This window comes from Chrysemys picta, chromosome 10 (genome assembly GCF_011386835.1).
Source record: "Chrysemys picta bellii isolate R12L10 chromosome 10, ASM1138683v2, whole genome shotgun sequence".
NCBI lineage: Eukaryota > Metazoa > Chordata > Testudines > Emydidae > Chrysemys > Chrysemys picta.
The window spans coordinates 5552507-5577705 of NC_088800.1; the positions used below are offsets into that span (position 1 = coordinate 5552507).

The 25199-nt window shown below is 41.5% G+C and overlaps 1 protein-coding gene across 3 annotated transcripts in view; it reads right to left on the reverse strand.

Annotated features, from left to right (window-relative positions):
- Positions 1-25199, reverse strand: part of MAP2K1 (mitogen-activated protein kinase kinase 1) — a 65174-nt gene that overhangs the window by 8000 nt on the left and 31975 nt on the right. For all 3 annotated transcript variants that reach the window (XM_024109144.3, XM_024109143.3, XM_024109145.3), the window contains 6 exons: positions 23598-23744; positions 19848-19925; positions 19169-19220; positions 5552-5676; positions 1018-1225; positions 643-707 (listed from right to left, as the gene is read on the reverse strand). In XM_024109144.3, coding sequence (XP_023964912.1) covers positions 643-707; positions 1018-1225; positions 5552-5676; positions 19169-19220; positions 19848-19925; positions 23598-23744 — 675 coding nt within the window. The remainder of the gene's footprint in view (positions 1-642; positions 708-1017; positions 1226-5551; positions 5677-19168; positions 19221-19847; positions 19926-23597; positions 23745-25199) is intronic.

The window sequence follows — 25199 nt, forward strand, 5'->3', positions numbered from 1 at the left end:
CTAGAAATGCCTATACATGAATCACCAGTAATCATATTTAATTTCTTTGACTTTGGTAGTTAGTCGTTTGTTGATCCCTTGGTACTGGGATTTCTCTTGTTCTTTATGGCAGGTCAGCCCTTGCCAGCACATAGAAGAAGATGCAATAAAGACACAAGCACTGGAATTATGAGAGTTTAGCTGTAGTTGGGGAATTCAGAGACAACAATTATAGCGGTAAAACAAACACAGGGATAGTTATGCAGGCACTTGATATTACTCTTTGCCATCCTCTCTCCTAACCACGTGTCATTGGAAAGCCACAGACCTATTTAAAGCCTGATCTTCGGTTGCAATAGATTACGCCAAATGTATCCCAGGTGTAACTTCTAGAGCCCTGCAAATCCATGGATATCAGCTTTATATCCGCAGACCATTTTTGCAGATTGTGGATCGGATGCAGATACAAATTTTGTATCCGCGCAGGGCTCTAATAACTTCATTCAAGCCAGTGCATTTGCACCAGGGATGAGTTTGGTCCACTGTGTTTTTAAAAGAGAGCTAAGAGGCTTGGTTTACAATATACACTTAAAAAAAATGAACCCCAAAATCTTGAATTAACAGTTTAAAAGGGAGTTCTGATAGATGTAAACAGCTGTTTACCTCATTGACGATGTAGTCCAGAAGTTCAAAGATTGCCATTGGAGGCCTGCTGTCTGGTCCATAGGCTACAAATGGATGATATATATTAACTGTTTGTAAAATAAGGTAGAAATACATTCAGTCTGACAATACTCGGTTTTGCTCTTCCAAACACACTGTCCCATTGGAGAAGGGTACAGGCACAGGTCTGTTTGACAAAGGCAGCAAAGTTCTAATAGCTTCTTTCTGGGATCTCCATGAAGCTGGAAGGAGACAGCATGAATCTGGCTTTCCCTCTTCTCCTCCTCCCCCCGCCCCCAACCCCACCTTTGGGCTATGTATTCTTCCCATCAAACCCATCCAGCTTTCACATGCTACACTGCATCAGTCACTTACAGCTCATTGGTCGGCCAGGTGTTCTTTGCCTGGGTGAAGTCTCAGAAACTGGAGAGTCTCCCTCCACAGGGCAGCCAAACATCAGCTCCAACTCCTTGGAATCAGGAGGGGGAATTGGGTATCTGCCAATGGCCATTTCTACCAGTGACAATCCCATACTCCAGATGTCTGACTGCACTGAATAATGAGTACCTTGGAGTCGTTCCGGCTACGAAAAGAAAAGCCAAAACATTGTAAGAGGTAAGAAAATCACACACTGCAATAACCTGGAAAGAGTGATGGATAAAATAAACACTTGAGCATATGAATATGACTTTTTAAAAAATCATTATGGCAGTCAAGGAGTCCATAACTGACTTTTTAAAAGTGTCTGGAATCCGAACTCTTCCATAAATCTCAGGTACTTTGAACTTTAACAATTAAAGACCATCATTACAATTTCATCACAATTTAAAAATAAACATTGAATTGAATCGCTGTCAGTAGCACAACTCAGATACCCAATTCAGTTAAATTTATAGAAATTTACCTTTAATGAAGTGTTTAAAACATTTTGTTAATGGTGATTTACTACTTTTTGCAAAAGAAAATACTAGTGTTTGAGCTAGTATCTTAGTATTGCAATAGAATTCATTGCTAGAACTCACATGTAAATTGAAAAAATAAGAAAATCAAAGATTCACCCCTTTCCTCAAGAAAGGAAGAAAGAAAGAAAGAAAGGGGAAAACTTTAAAGATTTTCTAAATGTCACAAGGCAAGCTGGCCTTTTAAGGAGGTTTAAGGTCCAGCCTCTACCTACGTCAGATTTCTGTCCGGAAGACAGGCAATCTGAGACGGACAGCTCTCCAAGCCTGAAGAAGAGCTCTGTGTAAGCTCAAAAGCTTGTCTCTATCACTAACAGAAATTGGTCCAATAAAAGAGATTACCTCCCCTGCCTTAGCTCTCCAGGGCACACGGAAACTGTAGACTGTGCAGTAGTGCATTTTGCAAAAGCCTTAAATTCCACTTGGCTTTCCATTTGCACTGTTGCATAGCCCACAGTTCCCATACCCAGTCCCAGAATGCCTCTGCTCTGGGCAGAAACTAGGCACAGAACAGAAGCTGGACCCTGAACCCCTTAAAATGCCAACCTTCCTGTGACACAATGAAACTGGGGCTTGAACACATTGGTGCGCATCTATTTACTGTATTTCAAAGGCGTAATTTGCCAACTGTGGGCTGTATAGCATGACTCAGGAGAGGTGAAATATGTACCACAGCTCCTGTAGTTAATGGAATAGGCAAACAGTTAGCATTTGGTCATGAATATTAAAATATTATTTAAAAATATTTGTTCTTATATAATTTCAATGACTCAACTAAGTTTTTTTTTAAATAAAAGGAAAAACTTATCACTGTGGAGAATGTACTTATTACGCAACAATAAACTCCAATTTCAGATGTTTCTTTTTCAAAATACTTAATTTACTTCTGAAGAAAACAGATTTAAATTATTTGAACGGTTTTTCAAAAATGAGAGTCTGTCCTATTCAAACATATGTTCGGCTTGTAAAATGTAGTGTGTAGGTTTCCTGGAGTGCTTTATTGACAAGTGTGAAAACAATGTAGGAAAATATTTCAAATAGTTTCCATGTGGGATGGGCACATTCAAAACCATTCAGATGTTGAAATGTAATGTTATTGGGATGGTGTTCTGCCTAGGAAAGCTTAGAGCACAGAAGGGACAAAGAGAAAAAAAATCTCATGTAAAGATTAAAAAATGCAATATACGTGGTATACACACTCATGCCAACCTACCCTTTCAGCAAGTGGGAAGTATGTAGGTAGGAGCCTCTCTAACAGATGGCACGTCTTCAACTAAAAATATGGTTTTGTTTTTTAAAATTGAATCACACATTGGGGAAATGAAACATGTATTTCAGGTACAGTCACACTAACTGGTCCAGCCATTCCAACAAAAATCACTTGAAAAGGTTCTCAAGATGTCCATGAGAGCAGTGTATAAAGTGCAAAACACAGACTGGAATATACAGTCAGTTACTGCACTTGCTTTATTAGTATTATGTGGCAAAAAAAGCACCCCCAAACCAGTGGTAAAGACTGAAAACACTCTCCCTCTTGTAGTTTTAGTATATAAAATTAATCCACATGGTTCCCATATACGTTTTTCTTTGAGAAGGCTCAATACAAAACTTCATCTTGCCCTTTTCCCGCCTCTTTATTGAGCCTCATGTTCTCCAGAAGAGCAAAGACTCGAATGCACACATTTAGGCACTCATACCTTGAAAACTGAGTTAACAGCCTCATACATATTCCTATCGGATGTCAGTGGTCTATAGCCATTAAACCCTTTAACCAATGACAACTTTGAACCACTATGACAAGTGTAACTGGTATTTTATTAACCACATACTATTTCTGCGAGTTCATACTTAGACCTTCTCCAATGTCCCACCTGAGCTGGAGCCAAAGCCCTTTTAGAATAACTATCCAAAGGGGGATAAATTCTAGAGTTTGCTGGAGTATTAGATGAAAAACAAAAGTGAATGAATGAGACGTAGCAGGCAGCAGCCATGAAAATGACCTTTATGGCACTAAGTGCATCAGAACGGCGTGTAGCGGACAGGAGATAGAAAATAGCTCCAAGTTAATCTCGCTGTATTGAGACATCAAAAATCAGGTGTTGCCTGCAAAATGATCATGGTCCAGCAAAGCCTTTTCGCCCATAGTTTGAAACACAGTGCCAAGAGAGACACTGTGCAATATCAGTAATTGCCTGCAAAAGAATGAACTACGACAGAGAACAAGCAGATTCACCACCATGATTTGATCTTTGAAATACAATGCCGTGGGACCAAGCTAGACCTTCAACCTGTGGAAGTGACATGTCAGCGGAAATTGAAGCTATGCGACACTTTGTTCCTCAAGTGTTCCTGATCAGAAGAAAAATAAAAACAAAAACACCAGCACCCAGGGCAAAAAGTGAGGAGCTGTGACAATTTTTTGCTGTTTAACAGCACCCACAAATCTCAAGTTTGCAACATAAATTGCTGGTTCACTTCTAACCCGACACCCACCTCAGATGACAAATGGAGAAGATAGCATCCTGAAAAGCAGGATCCATTCTGAGTAGAATGAGCAGTATACCTTCCCCCCCCCCCCCCTCTTTTTTTTTTTAGGTCCAGCCTCAATTTCATAGCTACTGAAGAAACTCTGAAAGCCCTAGCTTTATGAGTTAATAGAATCTGCATTAAATTGACAAATACCATCATACATTAGAGTGAAAGAGCCACAATTCATGTTCGTGCTGGTTCCCACATGATACACAGTGCTTCTTTAAATAGCACATTATTCCTGAATACTAGTTTTCAAAAGAGAACACCCACTAAGGTAGTCCCACACTAGCCACTAAGCCAGGGGTGGGCAAACTTTTGGGGCCGAGGGCCACATCTGGGTGGGGAAATTGTATGCAGGGCCGGGGCGGGGGGTTAGGGTGTGGGAGGGAGTGCGGTATGCAAGAAGGGGTTAAGGGCAAGGGATCACGGCAGAGGAGGGGTGCGGAGTGTATGAGGGGGCTCAGGGCAGGGGGTTAGGGTGCAGGAGGGGTGCGGGATGTGGCAGAGGGCTCAGGGCAGGGGGATTGCGAGGTGCAGGCAGGGGGCTTAGGGCAGGGAGTTGGGGGGTGGGGTACAGCAGGGGTTCGGGCTCCAGCCAGGCACCGCTTACCTCAAGCGGCTCCAGGGTGGCAGCAGCGCGCACTGGGGCCAGGGCAGGCTCCCTGCATGCCTTCCCTGGCCCCACGCCACGCCGCTCCCGGAAGCGCTGTGGCCCCTGGGGGAGGTGGGCGGAGGGCTCTGCGTGCACTCCCCTTGCCTCGCCTCCAGGTACCTCCCCGGAGGTGCCCATTGGTCGCGGTTCCCCATTCCCGGCTAATGTGAACTGCGGAGGGCAGTGCCTGGAGGCAAGGGCAACTGATGGAGCCCTCTGCCCCCCTGCCCGTGGGCCGCAGGGATGTGGTGCCGGTGGCGCTGCGGGCTGGATCCGGCTCGCAGGCTGTAGTTTGCCCACCCCTGCACTAAGCCTTGTCTACATGAACCTTTTCCCCCTGTTACTATAACTCACCCTACGATAGCAATGGTAGAAGCACTTGTGTAGACAGCATCTTGCCTAGCCTCGCAATTGTAGCAACTGTGAGAAATTTTGGGGGGTGGGATAGGGAAAAAGACTTGTATAAGAAGAACAAACTCTATACGCTTTTTTTTTTTGGAGATGCATGTACACAAAACCCCAATGCATTAGCTGATTGGATTTTGCAATGCAGATGCATCAGCATCTCTTTTGCAATGTTAGAAGACTCCAAGTCATAAGTCACGCATTGCAACAAATCCATTTTTGAACTTTGATGTGATACTTGAATACTTCAGTGAGGCAGTGAGTGATAATTGTAAATAAACTGTAGTGACGGCAGTCGTGATTTCACCAAAAACTATACCACAATGCATAGTAAACTCAAAGCTAAAAGAGCTGTACTTACAGACATGTAGGACCGTGTCCCAACAAACGAGTTTGCCATTGAATCTATCAGTTGTCCACTGACACCAAAATCACAAAGCTTGATTTCACCTCTAGAGTTTACCAAAATGTTAGATGGTTTAACATCTGGAAAAAAAATGAATGGATGAGATAGAAATATAAAATGGGAATATTTGACAATGAAAGTAACATGAAAGGTGGGAGTAACCATGTGCCTCCCTTTGTTCTCCTTTTAACTTCCAACCTGATTCCCTTCCTCTCCATGGAAGGTACAAAAGGTTTGTGTTTAAGTTTAAATTTCATTCAGAATTTCCTGTTTTTCCAATGTATGTTTTGTAGTGTCTACAACATTCTTGTAAGGACTTTCACATTCGGGTCTCAGACATGCTAACGTACTTTCAAACTTAACTCCAGTTTGATGGCTTTTTTTGTGCCAAGCTATATTCAATAAAAAATAAATTAATAATCTATACATTTTAGTTTACCGGATCATTAAATGAAATGCAACCATGTGTCCTATCATCCCAAACTGATAAAAATATTTGTGTGTGTAAAAAAGCAATTTCTTATCTTTAGCAAATAAACTCAAAGTAAATGGGCTATTTTAAACTGAGAACAATTCTGATACTGAAACACTGCATTAAATTAAATGTTTGTTTAGTTTGAGATCAAGTTTACCTGAGATGGAAGAAAACTGGTTGAGATTTTACATTCAGCACTACTTCTCTAAATGGAACCCTAATGCAGGTCTTTGGTAACTAGGCAACTAATAACCAACTACTTATGCATGCTAAAGTGCTGGGAGCATTTCTTTTCATCTTTTTGTTGTAGGTATAAGAAATTTCTCAATATAATTGACTACTTACCCAGAGTCATTACCAATGAATTACAGGGCTTATGAAACAGGCAGCCACATTTGCAAAGAATGCCACCAATGAGTTTAAAAAAATATAAAAAAAAGATTATGAATTGGTTTGGACTGAGGGAGGAATTGAACTTTCAAAATTCCTGTTTGTGCATCTGTGACCCCAGAGCACACTGACTGCAACTCCTTGTTACACCTTAGAGACTAACACATTTATTTGAGCATAAGCTTTCGTGGGCTACAGCCCACTTCTTCGGATGCATAGCTATGCATCGAAGAAGTGGGCTGTAGCCCACGAAAACTTATGCACAAATAAACGTGTTAGTCTCTAAGGTGCCACAAGTACTCCTGTTCTTTTTGCAGATACAGACTAACACGGCTGCTACTCTGAAACTCCTTGTTAGTTACCATAGTCTCCTCACTCACATCTAAGCACTACTCAAGAGGTAGGTGGGGAACAATTTGTGCTGACAAATTCTTTTCTATACATTGCATTTTAACTGGATACAAAATACTCTGTGCCATTAGCAAGCCGACAGTACTTAGAGAGCAGGTGATGAGGCCTTGGAAATACCTAAAATGGATAGATTAGACACAGCCTAAAATAGCTTTCAGGAAGTTGGATGCTTCGCAGTATGCCCAGCGTGCTTGAAGCAGAATCTTTTCTGTTTTATACACTGCTGCTGCACGTTTTAGCAGCTCCCACCCCAAGCACATTTTCTTCTATATTTTAGTTCAGAATTTATCTAAAACATACTCCAGGCAGCTTGCAACACATCCCCGAAGGAGTCAGTGTGCAGTTCATGTCCGTAGCAGGGTCATCTTGGAAAGCTGATGCTAACACAGCGCCCCAAAACAGGGAGGGCTCTGTGTAAAAGGTTACACTTGATTTGAAAAGAGACGTACAGACCACGAAACAGAGGTGGAGGGTATATTTTTAGAAGTAAATTGATTTTTTTTACTTCGAAAAGAAACAGACCAGAAATGGTATTTGCCTTTCAAAATTCTTGCTGCTGTTTCTGGTTCCAAGCATCTCCGCTTTAGAAGAGGTCCCTTGGAGATGCCCAGGCACACCGAGAAGTGCTTTTTCAATGCCTTGCAGAGCTCCTTGAGCTCAGCTACAGTAGCATCAATCCAGCGTAACTGCACAGAACTCAGCACTAGCTTTAAGTCACAGCAAATCCACACACTGACCTAACATGGGGCCAAGTTCTCAAGATGGAGGGGATGCTGCACACACGACTCTCTCCCCTCGTGCCGAGAAGAGGAGCTCAGCTGCCTTCACAGTTCAGTCTCCCTCTCTGCTACATAGGGCCCTAAGAAGATCTCCACAGGGATGCATCCCATTCCTAGCCCCATGGAGGTCGCCTAGGAAAGATAATACACCTACTGCTTTGCCATGAAGCCTTTTTTGCAACACAGATTTCCCCTTTATGGGAGGGAAGAGCTCCTGGGGGAGTCCTTGGTAGCATGACTCCCCTGGAGCTTGCTGCCAGGCAGCATGTGCAGAGTGCATCAACGCAGGCAGAGATCCTGGGAGACCTTCATGGGCTCAGGGCCAGACTTGCGGCAAATTCCAGGCGGGGGTAAACCCCACCTCCGCAACAGAACCACCGAGGGGATTCTACACAACGGAGATTTCCTCCCCCTTATCTAGGTCACTGCCCACTGACTGTAGGAGGGATCCAGCCCCTGGTCTCTCTCTGCAGTAAATCTTTAAGCTTGAAATTCCACTCATTAGCAGGGTTACCATATGTCCGGACATCGCCTCTTTTTTTGATCCTCCGCCCTCCGTCCAGGCGGATTTTTCGAATAAGAGGCAATGTCTGGGATTTTCGCAGAACAGATACTGCAGCTGAGAAAGAGCAATCTCTGCGCCCCGACTGGTCCCGCCCCTGCAGCCACAGCTGCTGGATCCGGCCCACCCGAGCCCAGGCTCCCAGCGCTGGGGAGGGGGAGAGCCCCACAGGGAAGTGCTGACTGACTGCTGTGGCTGCATCCCAAGTCGGCGCCAGCCGTCCTACCACCGTGACAGGGAGCAACACTGCCCCCCCACCTCAAGGGTGAGGCCCCAGGTACCCCTCAGCACCCTGAGGTACCCCTCTCCAGTACACACACACCTCCAGCACTCCCCAACTGTACCCTCCCCCCATCCAGCAGTGTCCTCTTTTTGGGAACCTGACGCAGGATAACCATAGTCGTCATAAAGCAGCAGCCACGGACCAGCGCTTTGGGGCCAACAGTGCGAGGTTATAAAAACTCCTGGCTACCCAAGGATTTTCAGACAAGGCTTGTTAGCCTTGTGTTGGGACAGGTGAGGGTGCGAATGTTCATGCGCCACAGCAGCCCCTGGAAGAACGCTGAATGCCGTATTTCTAGTAGCTATATTTATGCATGTACCCACCAGTGCGGTATGTAATGCAGGCACAGACGACATTTTGAAAACCCTATCGTCATCTCATTTGACAGCGCTTGCTGAGCAGCACAAACATTCCATCTTCATCTTTTCACAGCAAAGGAAACAATTAAAATGTCAGCGTTCGGTTGTCAGTGAACTTCTAACAGTGCTTCTGGTGCTGGGGACTACCTGGAATACAGCTCGTTTCTGAAGGCTTACATTTGCATGTGTTTTTCTACTGACAGCTCTGAGAATCACAGTGTAGCTCTTACAATAGCCCAGCAAACCCTGGACTTTGCAATAAAGCCTGCCATGCTTTGAGCAAATTCAATGTCTCCTTAAAGCTTCTGATTCGGACGAGAACATGATGTTTGGAACTCCACTGCCCACTCCCCACCCGCAACCTCTGTAAACAGGTTACTCTTAAGCGGCTTCTCTGCAGCCAGTATTTTCCCAACGCAACTTATATTGCCCCAATGGAACGAGCATGTCAAAACACCCTTCGCAATGGAAGCATTTGGCTGTGACGCTGAGGGTAAGGACAATCCCTGGAGATCAGTCCCGGGCTCTGTGCTATCACACAGGAGAGCTGGCCGGCATGTGCTGCAGGAGCCATGCACTCAACCCTTGGAGAAGGTGAAAGGGCATGTTGCATGTCACTTAACATCAATCCCTCCAGACAACTGAGGAACGGAGCTGAGCATTCCCAGCTAGTCCTCTCAAGACAGAAAGATGGATATACAACACTGAAGAGACGAGGGTGCTAAGTAGAGCGATTCATAAGCAAGGCCATAAGGAGCCACTGTGGTCATCGAGTCTGACTTCCTGTATAACACAGGCCATAGAACTTCCCTGAGTTAATTCAAATTTGAGCTAGAGCAGATCTTTTAAAAATATCTCCATCCAATCTTGATTGACACATTTTCAGTGTTGAATAATCCACCACAACCGTCGGTACATTGTTCTAACACAGGGATCGGCAACCTTTGGCACGCGGCTCGCCAGGGTAAGCACCCTGGCGGGCCGGGCCAGTTTTATTTATTTATTCGGCCGATTGCGGCCCCCACTGGCCGCGGTTCACCATCCCAGGCCAATGGGGGCGGTGGGAAGCGGCGCGGGCGACTAGTTATAAAAATCTGTTTGTTCAGCCTTGCCACAAGTTCTCTACACAGAGAACTTATCTAATCCACCTAGTCCAGTATCATGTGGATGACACCAGCCAATGCTGGCTGCTTCAGAGTGTGTAAAATTCCCCAAATACATCTAGTGCATGAGATGAAAACACAGCTGATAGCAATTGGAATTTTATCCTGGCTGATCTGCAGGTGCTATTTGCTATTTTTATTCACGTAGTGATGGTTTCTTTAAAAAACAAAACAACAACAAAAATACAATAAAACTATCATGTCATTTGTCTTAATATTCTGCAACAAGGAGTTTCATGGGTTAGTCACAGTGTGGAAATTTGTTTCCTTATCATCTGGAGCCTTTTTATTCTGGTATTATGGGAGAGTATATGTACCTTTGCTTTATCACACCTCCGCTTACTCCTTGCAAAAGAGTCCTAATCCTCTTAGCCTGGCAAACTCTTCACACTACCTGCCTCTCCTTTCCTCTTCCCCAGCCATCCCTGCCTTATGTCCATTCTATTTAATTCTTTCTTTCCAAAGTTTTTCCAGTTCTCCTTTTAGAGAGGAGGACCAAAACTAAACACAGCATTCCAAATGAGTTAAGCTATCTAAAGGCATAACATTTTCCATTCTCCTCGTAATGCACCCTAATGACTTCTTCACGGCCATAATGATGCCTGAATAGTTTTCCTGAAAGGTCACAGCTAGTTCAGGATCCACCTGTCTCTCTAAGGGTACGTCTACACTGCCCACATTACAGCGTGGCCATGGCAGCGCTGTGACATGGGCAGTGTAGACATGCTTTACAGCCAGGGGAGAGCTCTCCCGGCGATAAAAAATAACCACCCCAAATGAGGGGTGGTAGCCTTATAGTTGGGAGTGCGGCTCCCGGCAACAAAACGCTGTCTAGACTGGCGCTTTTCAGCGCTAAAACTTTTGTCGCTCGGGGGGGGTGTTTTTTCACACCCCTGAACAACTAAAGTTTTAGCGCTGAAAGTGGCAGCGTAGACACAGCCTGATTAGTAGAAGCTCAGCCTCCCAGCGTAGCTATGCTTAATGTTATGTTGTTTAGTTACCTAGGTTCACTTGGTCTCTCTGCAGGTCTATCATTCGCCCTGCTTTTGACTACTCTAATTTTGTGTCACCAACAAGTTTTGCCTTTCCCCTTCATTCTCCTTCTCCAGGTCAGCATTATGATTACTATTTATTTGTGTTCAAGTAATGCCTAGTAGTCAGGGCCCCATTCTGCTAGGTGCTGGAAAGTGTTCTGGACCAGCGACACTAGCTTTGGACTTCAGGAGCACTCTATTGTTAACATCTTATGACAAAATACCTTTTTTTTTGTAAAAAATGTAAGAGTGTCTTTTTTGTAGTGTTGCCATATTGTGTTCTATTGCCCGCAATGCTGCAGAGTCAGTTACGCTGACCAACAGTAGCTGCAGTCAATTACATTAATGCAGTTTCCAAGTACCTATTGATTCCTCTTAAGTAGATATACCCTAATTCCACCCAATCGCCAAAAGATATCGACGGTGCAATATGATCCAAGAAACACAGTCTGGAAAAATTAAAGGACACAGGCACATAGCTTAGGCCCATAACGTTGATTCTGTATTTCACTCTACCCGAGAATAGAGATTATCCTGAATGTTTTGTTTAAATACATCAAAGAAAGAAAGCACATGTCTGCAGCTCAAGGGAGGAAAGGGGAGTTGTTTTATTTTCCAGCACTGCAGGGAAGGTTTAAAACAACCAGTACTATGCAGAATTAAATGCAAAGCTGCAAAACCGGTGACGAGAACATTTGATTTATAAAGCACATTCTGTATTAATAAATGTTATTAGTAGAGCTGAGCCCGAACCAGAGGCTTGAATCTGAACATCTTTGAGTTTCAGAGAAGGGAGAGCATGTGTGAAGGAGCAAAGGAATTTGATTAAAATCTTTACATCCAAACTTGCCTCATGTTTTTTCTCCTGGTTCGGATCCAAACCTGAAGGGGTCTATTTTCTGGACCAAGTATGACTGGGTCACAAACCACAACAACTAAAAAACTGGCCCAAGACAGCAGAGATTTATTTGTGAAGCCGTATTTTCGTAGAAAGTCACTTGATTGCTGTAATCTTACAATATCAGCATAGTTGCCAGGGATTATTTGCTGGAAAGATAATACACGTTTCAATTTGAAATAGGACCATTTGGGGACTTTCATTCCACGGTGTGAGTTCACATTTTGTATCTCACCATTACGGGAACTTACCTTGGTACAATACATGCCTGATTATATATACACCATCTTCTTTAAATAGCTGACACTTTTTGCTGTGTGCGATAGGATCTTAGGCCTAGTCTGCACTACTGACTTCTGAAGGCATAGCTATGGCTGTCAGGGTTGCGAAGAGATATGACAGAGCAGTGCCAACAAAAGCCCCCAGTGTAGATGAAGTTATACTGGCAAAACTGTGCTTTTACTAGTGTAGCTTATTTTGCTTGGGGGAACTGGAATAAGCGATACCAGCAAAACTGCACTTTTGTTGGTAACAAGGTGCATCCACACTAGGAGCGCTTTGCTGGTATAATATAACAGTACAGCTAGATAAGCAAAGCGCTCTTAGTATAGACATGGCCTAAGTTTTCGCAAGCAGTTTAGTTTGCTTGGGCTGTCCTTTATTTAGTACCCCCGCTCCAGGTCCATATGCAACCAGGAGCTCTTTATTCAAGACAAAGATCAAGGAAGTCTCAGGAGATGAGACCATTTCCAAATAGGAGTAAGAAAGCTACTTTAACTTTAAAAATCAGCCAAGTGCCTTAGATAGCAGGATAAAGGGGTAGAAGTGGGGCATGAAGTCAGCCTATTTATACAGTGTCCCTCTGTGGTCCCTCAAAGTCAGGTGGCCAATACACTGAGGACGGAACTGGGTCCTCCAGAGCTGCTGCTGCTTGAGCTCTTTAACTGTGGCTATCACAAGGGCATTTCCTCTGCCGATTGGGCACAGAGAGGAACCTGTACCACACTCACCAGGGACTTACACTGAGACAAGTGAGAGTCCGCACCTTGGAACTTGAGTGGAACTCAGATATGTACATGTGTCAAGATAAGGAAATATACAGACTGCTCCTTCTCCTTTTGATCTTGTAGCTCGTGGGATCACCTGAAGTACAAAGGATTCATCTTAATAGTATTTTAAACTCTCTGCTTTGCCTAGCATCCCACAACTCTAAAAGAGTTTCTCTACCGAGAATATGCAGTGTGTGTGAACTGAATACATTCCTGACCCTGCTAACGCACAGCACATCAAAGCGGACTACAAAACGCTCTGTTTGCGGATATATAGTTCATTGGCTGTATGGAGCACACATAAGTGGATAACATAGATAAACTGAAGGAATGTAAAGGAGGAACTTCTGTTGGTCCATGCACTTCGAAAGAGCAGCCTCTGATGCATCCATGAGTGTGAGGGACGATTGCACTTAAACAGAGTCAAAGCTACCACAGCAGAGCTGATCTGATTTACAAACCTAAAGCTAAGGCCAACCCACCATAAGGACAGCTGGCCCTAAAGTTCAGCTAAAAATTGTCAGAGCCTGACAGTATCATCATGTTAAGTTTTGACCGATGCCTTTTACAAGGTTTACTATATAGTAGAATGGAGCTAGAGGACTTCTACCAGCTGACCATTATGGGATTGCTCCCTGTTCTCTGTGATTGGACAGTGGTCAGGGTTCAGTCTGGAAAATAGAGTGTTACTCTTCCAAGCTCTGCCCATCGGAGACACCCATCGTGCAAGTTCTAATCATGCATGTTCTCTGGGCTGCTGGTGCTTGGCTCGCCCTTGGTAGGATCTGAATACACGAAGGGGCTCTGCCTTCACTGGGCTTCTTGGGTCTGGCTTCCCCTTGACGAGCCTCAGATGTTCCACTGGGGTTTGTGAGCTTGACTCCCTCTTGGGAGGGAGGAAGAGATGCCCAGCTGGGCGCTGCTAGGTTACTCCTTTATTGGATATGTATATGGGTAGGAGTGGCTGTATCTACTAAAGCCACTCACTCCTGGGGCCAAATGGGCTGTCTCTCACAGTAGATTTGGGCAGATCTTCATGAGAAGGTTTTCCCTCTTCCTCCATACATGCTTTGATGAGCAATGAAATTGTAAGGAATGTTGACATTTAAGGTATTATCAGTGGCCACCTGAGTTAACACCCATCAAAATGAATGGGCAGGGCTTCACACCTCAGAATTATTTCAGGTTGTGCAAACAGGCAGCCGTCACAGCATCAGTTAGTCTCAAATACGTGACCCAAGTGTATCCCGGCAACAATGGCTAGAGACACAAACTTTTTTTAATTAACTGATTCTTAGAGTCCAGAGAACAAGGAAGGAGAGTGGAAGAGGTGCCACTACATCTTAGCCCTGTGTACTAGTTCAATCCACACCTTGCCAGTGTCATTTTCGCTTCTACTACACTATTCTAAGCACTGCCTGCTTTACGTCTATTAGATGACACTGCCAGTGAGGAGCCCAACATCAGAAAAAAAAGAGATCACTTCCGAAATGACACAATCAGCCCCTTCACATCAACTGACTGATTGATGCTTCATATCTAGCACCTGCTAAGCCAGAAAGTCAGCGTCCTCAATGCACTCCCAAAAATCAGTCATCAAAGCTATTTAATAGGTCACCAACCAGGACAATGAAACACGTTGGCATTCACTAAGATATACATTCGAAAGATCATAAATCTTTATCAATTTGACAAAGAAAGCTCCATTGTAGGCCTGATCCAAAGCACACTGATGTCAATGAAAATACTCCCTTTAACTACCATGGTTTTGGATTAATCCCTCATTCTACTCCCTGCAGCATTCACCGAGCTCCCATGGAGAGATGCAATTCTCACCATGTCCTAACTGTGAAATAGAACTTTTTAAAATCAAGTTTTAATTAAAAACTTCTGCTATTGAGTGTGTTATATGGCAGCCACCAGAGGAGTGAAAAGTGACACCTGTTTGTGACGGTGATAGAATGGAGGCTCAGGTTTCAGAGTAGCAGTCGTGTTAGTCAGTATCCGCAAAAAGAACAGGAGTACTTGTGGCACCTTAGAGACTAACATTTTTTTTTCTCCTGCTGATAATTGCTCATCTTAATTAATTAGCCTCTTAGAGTTGGTAGGACAACTCCCACCTTTTCATGTTCTCTGTATGTGTATATGTATCTCCTTACTATACGTTCCATTCTATGCATCCGATGAAGTGGGCTGTAGCCCACAAAAGCTTATGCTCAAATACATGGAGGCTCAGTATCAGAGACAGCAAGTGAGATTCCATCCAGCTTTATTGGGGATTTAAAAAACAAAAGGACATCTGTAGCTCCTTGATATGTACCAACAAATTCAAACAGCAGACTTCTTATTCAAATTATTTAAAATGTTTTTCACTGCACTTTAACAGTGGTTTGCCATCTCTCATTGATTTCCACTAACACCAGCATCCCAAGATAATGACTGGCAGCAGGAGATCCACAAGTGCTAATATTAGCACAAGTTAATTTTAAAACTAAGTTTCAGAGTTTATAAGTAGCAAGAAGCACTTCCCATCATGTGAGTTTTCAGTGTGTCGAGTAGAAAAGGCTGGGTACAGAATAGAGTATCACCATTAACTGTCCAACAGAAACCCAGACTTTGTGGTATCTCGACACAACCTGTGGCAGAATTTAACTCAGAAAAGAGACACGAGTTTTTACACTGCTGACCACCTTGGTCACAAGTAAGAATCTAGTGTCAAACTAGAAAGGAGGTGGTGGTTGGTTCTCAGATCCAGATTTTCGTGGGGCTCAGGTTCAGTTAGGTACCATAAAACAACGCTAGCTATTCTCCCCAGATCTCTACCCCCTTGGGCCTAAATCCTATGAGAATGCCTGTTTTTGAGAGATTCGCAATGCAGCTGAACAATTAGCAGAAAATAGGCCCCTCCTGGAATGGTAAGATGGGTTTGGATCTGAGCCCACCAACAACAAATGAAAAGAACTGGATCGGGCCCATGCCAACAACAAATGAAGGAACCACCATCATCACTTGCCTCAGGCAACCAGGTACAGATCCCAAACCCCTTTTTAGAGCAGTAGTTGCATAGTGCTGAGCAGCTTCGTGTGGTAAGGCTTTTGACACAGTCTCACAGGACATTTTCATAAGCAAACTAGGGAAATGTGGTCTACATTAAATTACTGTAAGGTGGGTACACAACTACTTGAATGCCCATGCTCAAACAATAGTTATCAATGGTTCACTGTCAAACTGGAAGGGGGAATCTTGTGGGATCCTGCAGGGGTCAGTCCTGGGACTAGTACTATTCAATATTTTCATTAATTACTTGGATAATGCAGCGGAAAGCATGTTTATAAAATTTGCAGAGGACACCAAGTTGGGAGAGGTTGCAAATACTTTGGAGGACAGGATTAGAATTCAAAATGACCTTGACAAATTGGAGAATTGGTCTGAATTCAACAAGATTAAATTCAATAAAGATAAATGCAAAGTACTTCGCTTAGGGAGGAAAAATCTAACGCATAACTACAAAATGGGGAATAACTAGCTAGGTGGTGGCACTACTGAAAAGCATCTGTGGGTTAGAGTGGATCACAAATCGAACATGAGTCAACAACGTGATGCAGTTGCGAAAAAGGCTAATATTCTGGGGGGTATTAACAGAAGCGTTGTACATAAGACGCAGGAGGTAACCCGCTCTATTCGTTACTGGTGCAGCCTCAGCTGGAGTACTGTGTCCAATTCTGGGCACAACACTTTGTCTACATCTTTCCTACACTGGAGAGAGTCCAGAGCAGAGCAACTAAGGTGGTAAAAGGTTTAGAAAACCTGACCTATGAGGAAATGTTAAAAAAAACTGGCCACATTTAGTCTTGAGAAACGAAGACTGAAGGGAGACTGATAACAGCCTTCAAATACGTTAAGGACTGTTATAAAGAGGACAGTGATCATCTGTTTTCCATTTTTAAGAACAGGTTAGATAAACCATGTCAGGGACGTGGTCCTGCCTCAGCGCAGGAGGCTGGATTTGATGACCTCTCAAGGTCCTTTCCAGGCCTACATTTCTATGATTTCTACAAAGGATCAAGGGTAAAATTTTCAAAAATGTTTACAAGACTTTGGAGCCTAAATCCCATTGACTTTCAATGAGACTCTGACTTCTAAGTCCTTGTTGAAAATAGTACTTGGCTTTTAAGTCATTTTGGAGCTTTTGAAAATGCAGCTAGTATCTCCATCAGAACAGAGGCCAGACCAAAGAATGCCACCAACTTACTGAATTACTAACACTACAAAGGTGTTTTTTGGAGGTCTCCCATTCAACTACTGACTAGGCCAAACTATGTCTTTTTACAAGATGTGATGGGATCACCACCAGAGGTGGTGTGGTTTGATTTTCCCTTTTATAACCTCAAAAATATACCAATGACAAAAACATGCAAGTCTAAATGTTGCAAAACACACAAAAACAAGAAAATCTCAAAAACAACACAACCCCCTCAAACAACCCCTCCTGAAAATCACCATTACCACCAAACAAAACAGAAAAAAAGCCACACTGCTATATAGTTCATTTTATTCTCCTTCTTCCCCACACCCATCATTATGATGTTTAATATTGAAGGATCAAATTTTGCACTGTCATTAGAGGCTGCAACTCCACTGATGTCAAAGGAGTTATGCCATTGCTGACCTATGTGTTGAGAGCGCGCAAGTGTCACATTTTTGGTCTGCCCTAAAACAGCGGGTCTCCTTTCCAAGAAACCTTGTTAAGCGCTAAATTAAGAACTACATTCCGTTGCAGCTACCATCAGAAATCCATATGAAGTCCCTACTACCTCTTTGGCAGAAGCCTATATTCAACTGTTAGTAAAACCCAAAAGAGAACATGTAATAAATACAGTCTATTGCATCATGTTTAAAGTGGTTCTTCAATCTGTCACATCTACGTGCATTCCTATTAATCCTTTCTTGGGTTTGCTAACAACTACATATCAAGTGACTAGTTTGATGAATGGAATATTTTTATAACCAAAAGTCTGTGGAATCCTAAATGATGCAAGAGACTAGGTGAATGGACAGTACTGATAGCTATATTGTGTAATCACTGCAATGAGCTGAGGCAACAAAAATGTAGAGTAAGCCATCTCTGGTGCGTAATTTAAGAAACTACAGAATGTTTTATTTCACAAGCGCCATTTCTGATTTAGTAGGACATGCAGCCGATTAAAAAACAGCTGGATTTAAAAGGTTAAGGTAAAAGATGCAGGAAACAATATGGGTGTTTACCCCACAGTGAAGTCTATTCAAAGACCTGGGTAGATTTAGAACTAAACTCCTGCCTCTTTTTTATGTGATTTAACAATTACCCATGTTGTTAACAACCATTAAACTAGGTAATAAATATAAAGGGCTGCGCTTCTGATTGGTAACTTCTATAAATAGCACATGAACGCCTGAGACATCTACTAAAAGCCTGTGACTTTTAATTTAAAGAGGAACCGCAGTCTTAATGGTGATAATGGAAATTAACAGAAATTAAAGGCAGCGTGTTGTATTTCTTTAAACCTCTTCAAAGCTTTTAGCTAAGATGGCTAATAGACCTGTTGCTACCAGAAGAAAACCCATTACAATTAGAGAACTATAATGTCATAAATACTGTTTCATAATGTATTTTAACAGTTTTCTTCATAAAGCAAGAGAGTATATCAAATATATAATCACACAAACACCCACTCTTACATGTCTCTCATTGATTGGCTTGGGCTTACCTGATAAGCTTCAAAGCTTGTCTCTTTCACCAACAGTAGTTGGCCCAATACAAGATATTACCTCATCCCCTTTGTGTCTCTAACATCCTGGGACCCACACAGCTACATCACCACCACTGCATAGTGATGGGATGGAAGCCGCATGCCGAGCTGCCTCCCATACCAGAGAATTTCCTTTGAAATGCTAACATCTCAAAGAATGCTCATCACACCTGCAACATACTGAGGTTGTGAGAGCACCCACCAGCTACAGGGTTAATGGTTGAAAGAGAGATTGGAGAAACAATACATCAGGTGAAAAAAAATTCAAGCTGAGACATAAAAGCATGAAAAAACAAACAGAAAAAAAAACACCTCTTGATTTCTATTGATGTTCAATATACAAGGAAAAGAGAAGCCAGGGATATAATGCATGGTCTTACCTCTATGCATTATCTTATGTTTTTCTCTCAAATACGTGAGACCTTTTATTACCTAGAGAAAAGAAAATTCAACATTTCAAAGCTGTAAAACTAGTAAAAATGAAAACATGAGTTTCGTCCAAGCAAGAATTTCAAAATGTCATCTACAATCAAAAGCACAATACACCCTGGCAAGAATTCAAAGAGAAAATAAAAGGCAGTCATGTTAAAATTTATACTCCAATTTGCCCATAAAAGAGAATAATGTTAACCAAACAACCACCAGAAATGTCATGGACACAACCTACTGCAGTACAGACACTTAAAGGGTAACATTCAAAACATTTAATAGACCATTTTAATTATTTTGCTGGTTCTTTTCCCACCCAGTGGTAGTAACAGCAGCTGACATCCCTTAGTGGAAAATCAAAGCAAACACACACAATGGAATATGTGTGATCCATCCAAATGCCCTTAGTTACAAAGTGGTGACATGTATTTAAAAAAAAAAAAAAACCTCTCTCTTAAAAAAAAAAAAAAAAAAAAACCACTTTAAAGCCTAGTAATATTTGCCTGTCCCACTTAAATTTTCCTCAATCCCCCAAACCGGCTGCTTTTGCCTTCTGGATCTGGCACTATCCTAACATAATATGGAGACATCTGGTCCCTGCTTCCCAGAGTACATTACAAATATACTTACAGCAATGCTAACTTTGCCCAAAATCTGCTCTGGAATTCTTCCAGCTTTTTTCAGTACTTGATCCAAGGACCCGCCATCCTAATAATAAGTGTTTGAATATTAAAACATTAATCATATTTATCCAAAACATTTTAAAGCCTACAGTCTGTGAGGAAAAAAAATCTTATAATTTTGAAGGCAGACAATGTGCTGTTTCCCATTGCTTGTGATGAAATAAACTATCCTTTTTGCTTTATATTGCAGTGGTGAGTATCAGGGAAAAAAGTGCAACTGGTCATTAGAAAAGGTTAATCAGTTTTATACTAATCAGTTTAAACAACCTGAGACCTGGCAACCACTGAGGTGGACCCTTGCGTCATTTAATGGTCTTCTGGCCTTGTATGATTCCACGATGCACAGGCTGATTCTTCTTACTAAGGAGGCCTTGTCCATGACCAGCAGGACAAAGCACTAGGAGCGCAGTAAGCTTTCTGCAGTCTACAGTTGTATTTAGATGCATTTTAACTGTTCTCTGCATGTCCATGGGGTGCCACTGTCTCTCTTTTAGATGCTCAGGATTTGGGCAGAATGGAAGGTTTATATCTTGTGATCTGTGACGGTCTGAGTTGATCTTTGGGATAAAGGCAAGACCAGACCACAAAATCATTTTATCTGGATGGGAAATACAGTAGTCTAGTTAGATGGACAATCTTCCTGTCTATTATGTATATTCCAGTAGCACGCAGTGGCTCTAAGCAGGATCAGGATCCCATTATGCTATGTACGGTGCGCAGAGATTGACATCTTTGAAAATTTATAATCTAAGACAAGGAACATAGGGACGGCAACAACCATATACTGTTTTTTCATACACTGTCTGTATATGTTTTGATTCTGTAATTCTATTTCCTGAACACTCTGAGTAGACAGTATAGCAATTATGAAAGACACCTGAAGACCAACCTCAGAGGTTAACGGGAGGTTCTGAAGAACTTTGAGCACTAGATAGGGAATCATTTAACTATTTATCAGCTCCACTGCACTCAGAAATCAGGTAATGTCAACCTGTCTCTTTTGCAACAAATAACACTAGCATGTTCCCTGGAACCCCACTGATAGCCAGTACCGTATGAACTCTAGACAGTATTTATGGTAACTGAAGATGCCAATATGTCATGCAGACACAGGGGACAGGCTATGACTCACCAATAGGAAAAAATAGAAAAAAAATGTTTTTCAAATTTCACATTGAGTAACTACTCCACTCATTTTACCAGAATTAAATAAGTTACTAACACATGCACTTGCACCCTTTCAAATTCAAGCAACTCTGTTGCTAAGAGCTTCAGAGAAGAAAAGCTGCATAAATGATACTTATTTTTAGCAACCGATTATGATCAAATTCAACAGTAGCCTTGTGCAGATTTTCTAGAACAGAGACTACATAACAAAAACAGAACTTCTAAATTTTATTTCTTTAAACAAAAACAAGATCCAATTACATGGCTGATGATTTGCAATATTCCAGAGTTCTTGAAATCATACCCCCAGGCATGGGATAATATTTTTCTGGCTCCTTTTACAAAACTCAACAGTCCGAAGCACTCTGTCACTTTTCATACCTCTAAAGAGAACCATATACACCTCTACCCTGATATAACGCTGTCCTCAGGAGCCAAAAAATCGTACCGCGTTATAGGTGAAACCGTGTTATATCGAACTTGCTTTGATCCTCCGGAGTGTGCAGCCCCGCCCCCCTGGAGCGCTGCTTTATCGTGTTATATCCGAATTAATGTTATATCGGGTCGCGTTATATCGGGGTAGAAGTGTAGTATGCAAGCACAATGCAAGCTTTTATCATTCAAAGGAGTGCATCCCAACGTTCCCAGGGGAAAGATTTTAAAAAGTGCATATGAGCCTGTGTTAAATGTTGTCCTCACATTCATGTAATCAAATATGAATTCAGGCAAAATAAATAAGAGTGCCAATGGAAAATATGTAAAATACATACATTATATAATATGTAGAAAAAACATGCAGTCCTTTTTTCTCAGAAACTGATTCATCAGACAGAAGGATTCACTCTCCAAGGCAATCAATAGACCTTTGAATCAGTCCCCAGTCCTGCAAGGTGCTGATACCTTCAATTGCCTTGAAAGTCTAGGTGCTCAGCAGCTTTTAAGAGCAGACCCCAAATATTTTGCTTATCAAGCACTTGTTGCTAGTTGAAGTTAAGATTCACTTCTGATATTTTCAGCTGGACAAGGACAATAATTTAAATCCCCACTTAATCTGCATTGATAGGATTTTCTTTGTTCCTGACATATTTAAAGAATTCCTTCTTATTGTTCTTACTCCTACTGACTGATAACGTTAGCTTCCCTTATCAATTGTCTGCATTTCCTAACTGCTGTATTTGTATTCATTGCTATCAGCTTCTCCATTTGTATGTGTAATACACACTCACACATGGCATGCACTTATTTCACCTCCCCTCTTAACCAAGATGGCTTTTAACCAAAAGAAGTCTTCTTTCATGATTGCAGAATTGTGTTTTTTGGGCATCTAGCAAAGCATTTTTAATACAATTACCAATCATCATTCCTGTTTTTATGTTTAAGCATTTCCACCCACTCAGTTTTCCTCGTGATTGGTTTCAGCTCTGGGGAATTGGCCTCTTTAAAGCATCAAGTATATATATTATTGGATAGCACCATATTCTGTTTGCACATAATAAAATAAATTAGATCACATGCACCTAAGCAACCATACGTTTTCCCTAAAGATTTCCTTTAAAGAAGGTCAAGGCAACATTAATTAACACTATGTAATATCCCCAGAAAATAAAGAGACCTTCTTTTTATAAACACCATTTTATTTGCTAGAAAATGTGGTTCTTTGAACAGAAATTGTTCAAAGCCTCCTCTGCCTGATGAACGAGGGAGAGATTTGAATAACCTTTAATCACAGAAAAATTGCTCTAAACATTGGGCTCCATATGGCTTAGAGAAATGCTGGCAGATGGCTAGAATAATCTGTACTTTTCTATTAAAAATGAAAAAGTTAAAAAAAAATGATGTCGGTATGAAACAACCATTGTTTATGGTGCTTCTGGTCTTGCTAGTTTCCTCTGTAATTCCTCTAAGAATTCAGAAAGAATGGGCAGGGCAGATACCATTTCAGAGAGAACAGAGGGAATGCATCTACACTCGAAAAATTAAATACCTATATTTACAGCAGCTGCACCACTGGCATTACAGTTCAGGTATTTTTAACATTGGGTCAAAAAAATCCAGCTCAGAACAGGTTTTCAAGTGGTAAAAACATCTGAGCCCTTTTTACATTGGTGGTCACACTGATGCTGGCAGTTGCTGTAAAAGGAGATTATTTTTTCCCTCATACTCCGCAACAGTAACGCCTCTGACTGATTAAACAGCATGTTGACTGGCTGTAAGAATGGTCGCTATAATGTGGATTCGAAAAGACTAGGGATAAAGGAGAAGAAAATAGGGACTTTTGTAGGGCTATGACAGATACAGAGGATCAGTCTCTGGAAAGGGCGTAAAAACATAACCATGCTAAATCCAAAGTCCTCAGATTTGCATGGTAGAGCTGTACTCCAATATTCCACTCGCCATACATGCATAAAGGGCTGCCATGTTAACAGAGGTTCTATGAATATATGCAGAATACGGTATCTATTGGATTTTATATTCACAGGAGTTTGATACCAAAATTTAGATTAACACACACAGATAGACATGTACTTACCATGTGTTCCATGCAAATGCTGATCTCTCCATCACTGTAAAAAGCTCCATAAAAGCCCACTATGTATGGAGAGTTACATTCATGTAGAACTTGTAGCTCACGAATGATCTGGTTTCGAATAGCTGGCTTGATCTCTAAGTGAATTAACTGTAAAATAAATCAATTGTTATTGTTCCCTCAGTGACAATTTAAAAGAAAAATACATGACTTGGATACTGCAATATTTATTTTAACCCACTGAAATAACAGTACGTGAATTCCAGTGCTCATGAAAAGATGCTGGATTTATAGCAATGGAGAGTGAAGTCCTAATTATCCTCAGAATAGCTACAGTACACATAGAGCAATGAAAGCTCCCCATATGAGCCACACCATTATGTCTCCAACTTGACATGAATGGAAGGGTCTGAAGACAGGGGATAGCTCAGTCTCCGTGTCCAGTTAATAGCTTGCTTTTCTGGTGAAACTAACAAAAGGATGCAATTTGCAATATGCAACTTTTCTGTGCATGTGTGTGGCCACTAGGGAATGGTCTATTTCAACTAAAACAAACATTCTAAACAATGCTTTTTTTTTTAAAACTAATATTTTATATTTAATATAAATAACACAACGTCCAATAGACCTCAACTAAGATATAAAAAAGTCTTATTATACAGTGAGTGCACCAAAGGTGTGGATTTTTATTTATTTATTTTTCAAGTGGAGGACATTTCCGATATTCTAGAACTACACAAGTAAGTCCCCAACATTGCAGATGAGAGTACTGTGTAAAGACATTTTCTTCCTCAATTTAAAGACACCCAAAATACAAAAGAAAACAACCATATTAAAACAAAAATGCAAGATAATCTTCCCAACCTGCAGTGGTAGCAAGAAAATTGCTCTTTTGATAAAAATTTAAATTCTAATTATGATAGGCAAGTAAGATAATCTACTATAATTGTTAAAATGCAACATGTTACTCTTTGCTCTAAGACAATCACAGTTCTTGAGAGACATTAATTATAGCATAAAAGAATACCTGATGTATAGTACTTATATTACCAAGAGTGGGATTTTTATCTTATCTTTTCAAGAAGTTCTTCAGTGGGAACATTTTGTTCCAATGCATTTTTTTTCCTCTTCTATCTATTTACTGTTAATGGATCTATTTCAGTTATTTAGACCATGTATACAGAGGAAAATCCATGAATGAAGTTACATAGCAAAATATGTCACAATGCCTAATTGCTTTGCAAACATCTGGGCAGATGCCTTTCTGCAGCTGCTTGCAAGCCATGTCCCAAATACATTCAGCGAAGAACAAAATTCAGTCACACCTTGGGCATTTAAAAAAAAAAATTCATCAATATGAATATATATCTAAAGAGAAGCTATAAAATTACACTGCTTAGCTAGACTATGTTTTGCCTAATGCAAAATAAGGGATTTTTATTTCTTTCAGAAAGAGTACAGATTCAGAGACTACTTTATGGAAAACAAAATGGTACTGGGCACATTGAAGGAAAGCAATTAAGCAAAGATAATTGATTGAATAGCCTATAGTGATAAGTGTTAAATGGCACAAACTAGGCTAAAATTCCCTCTAAACGTTTTATA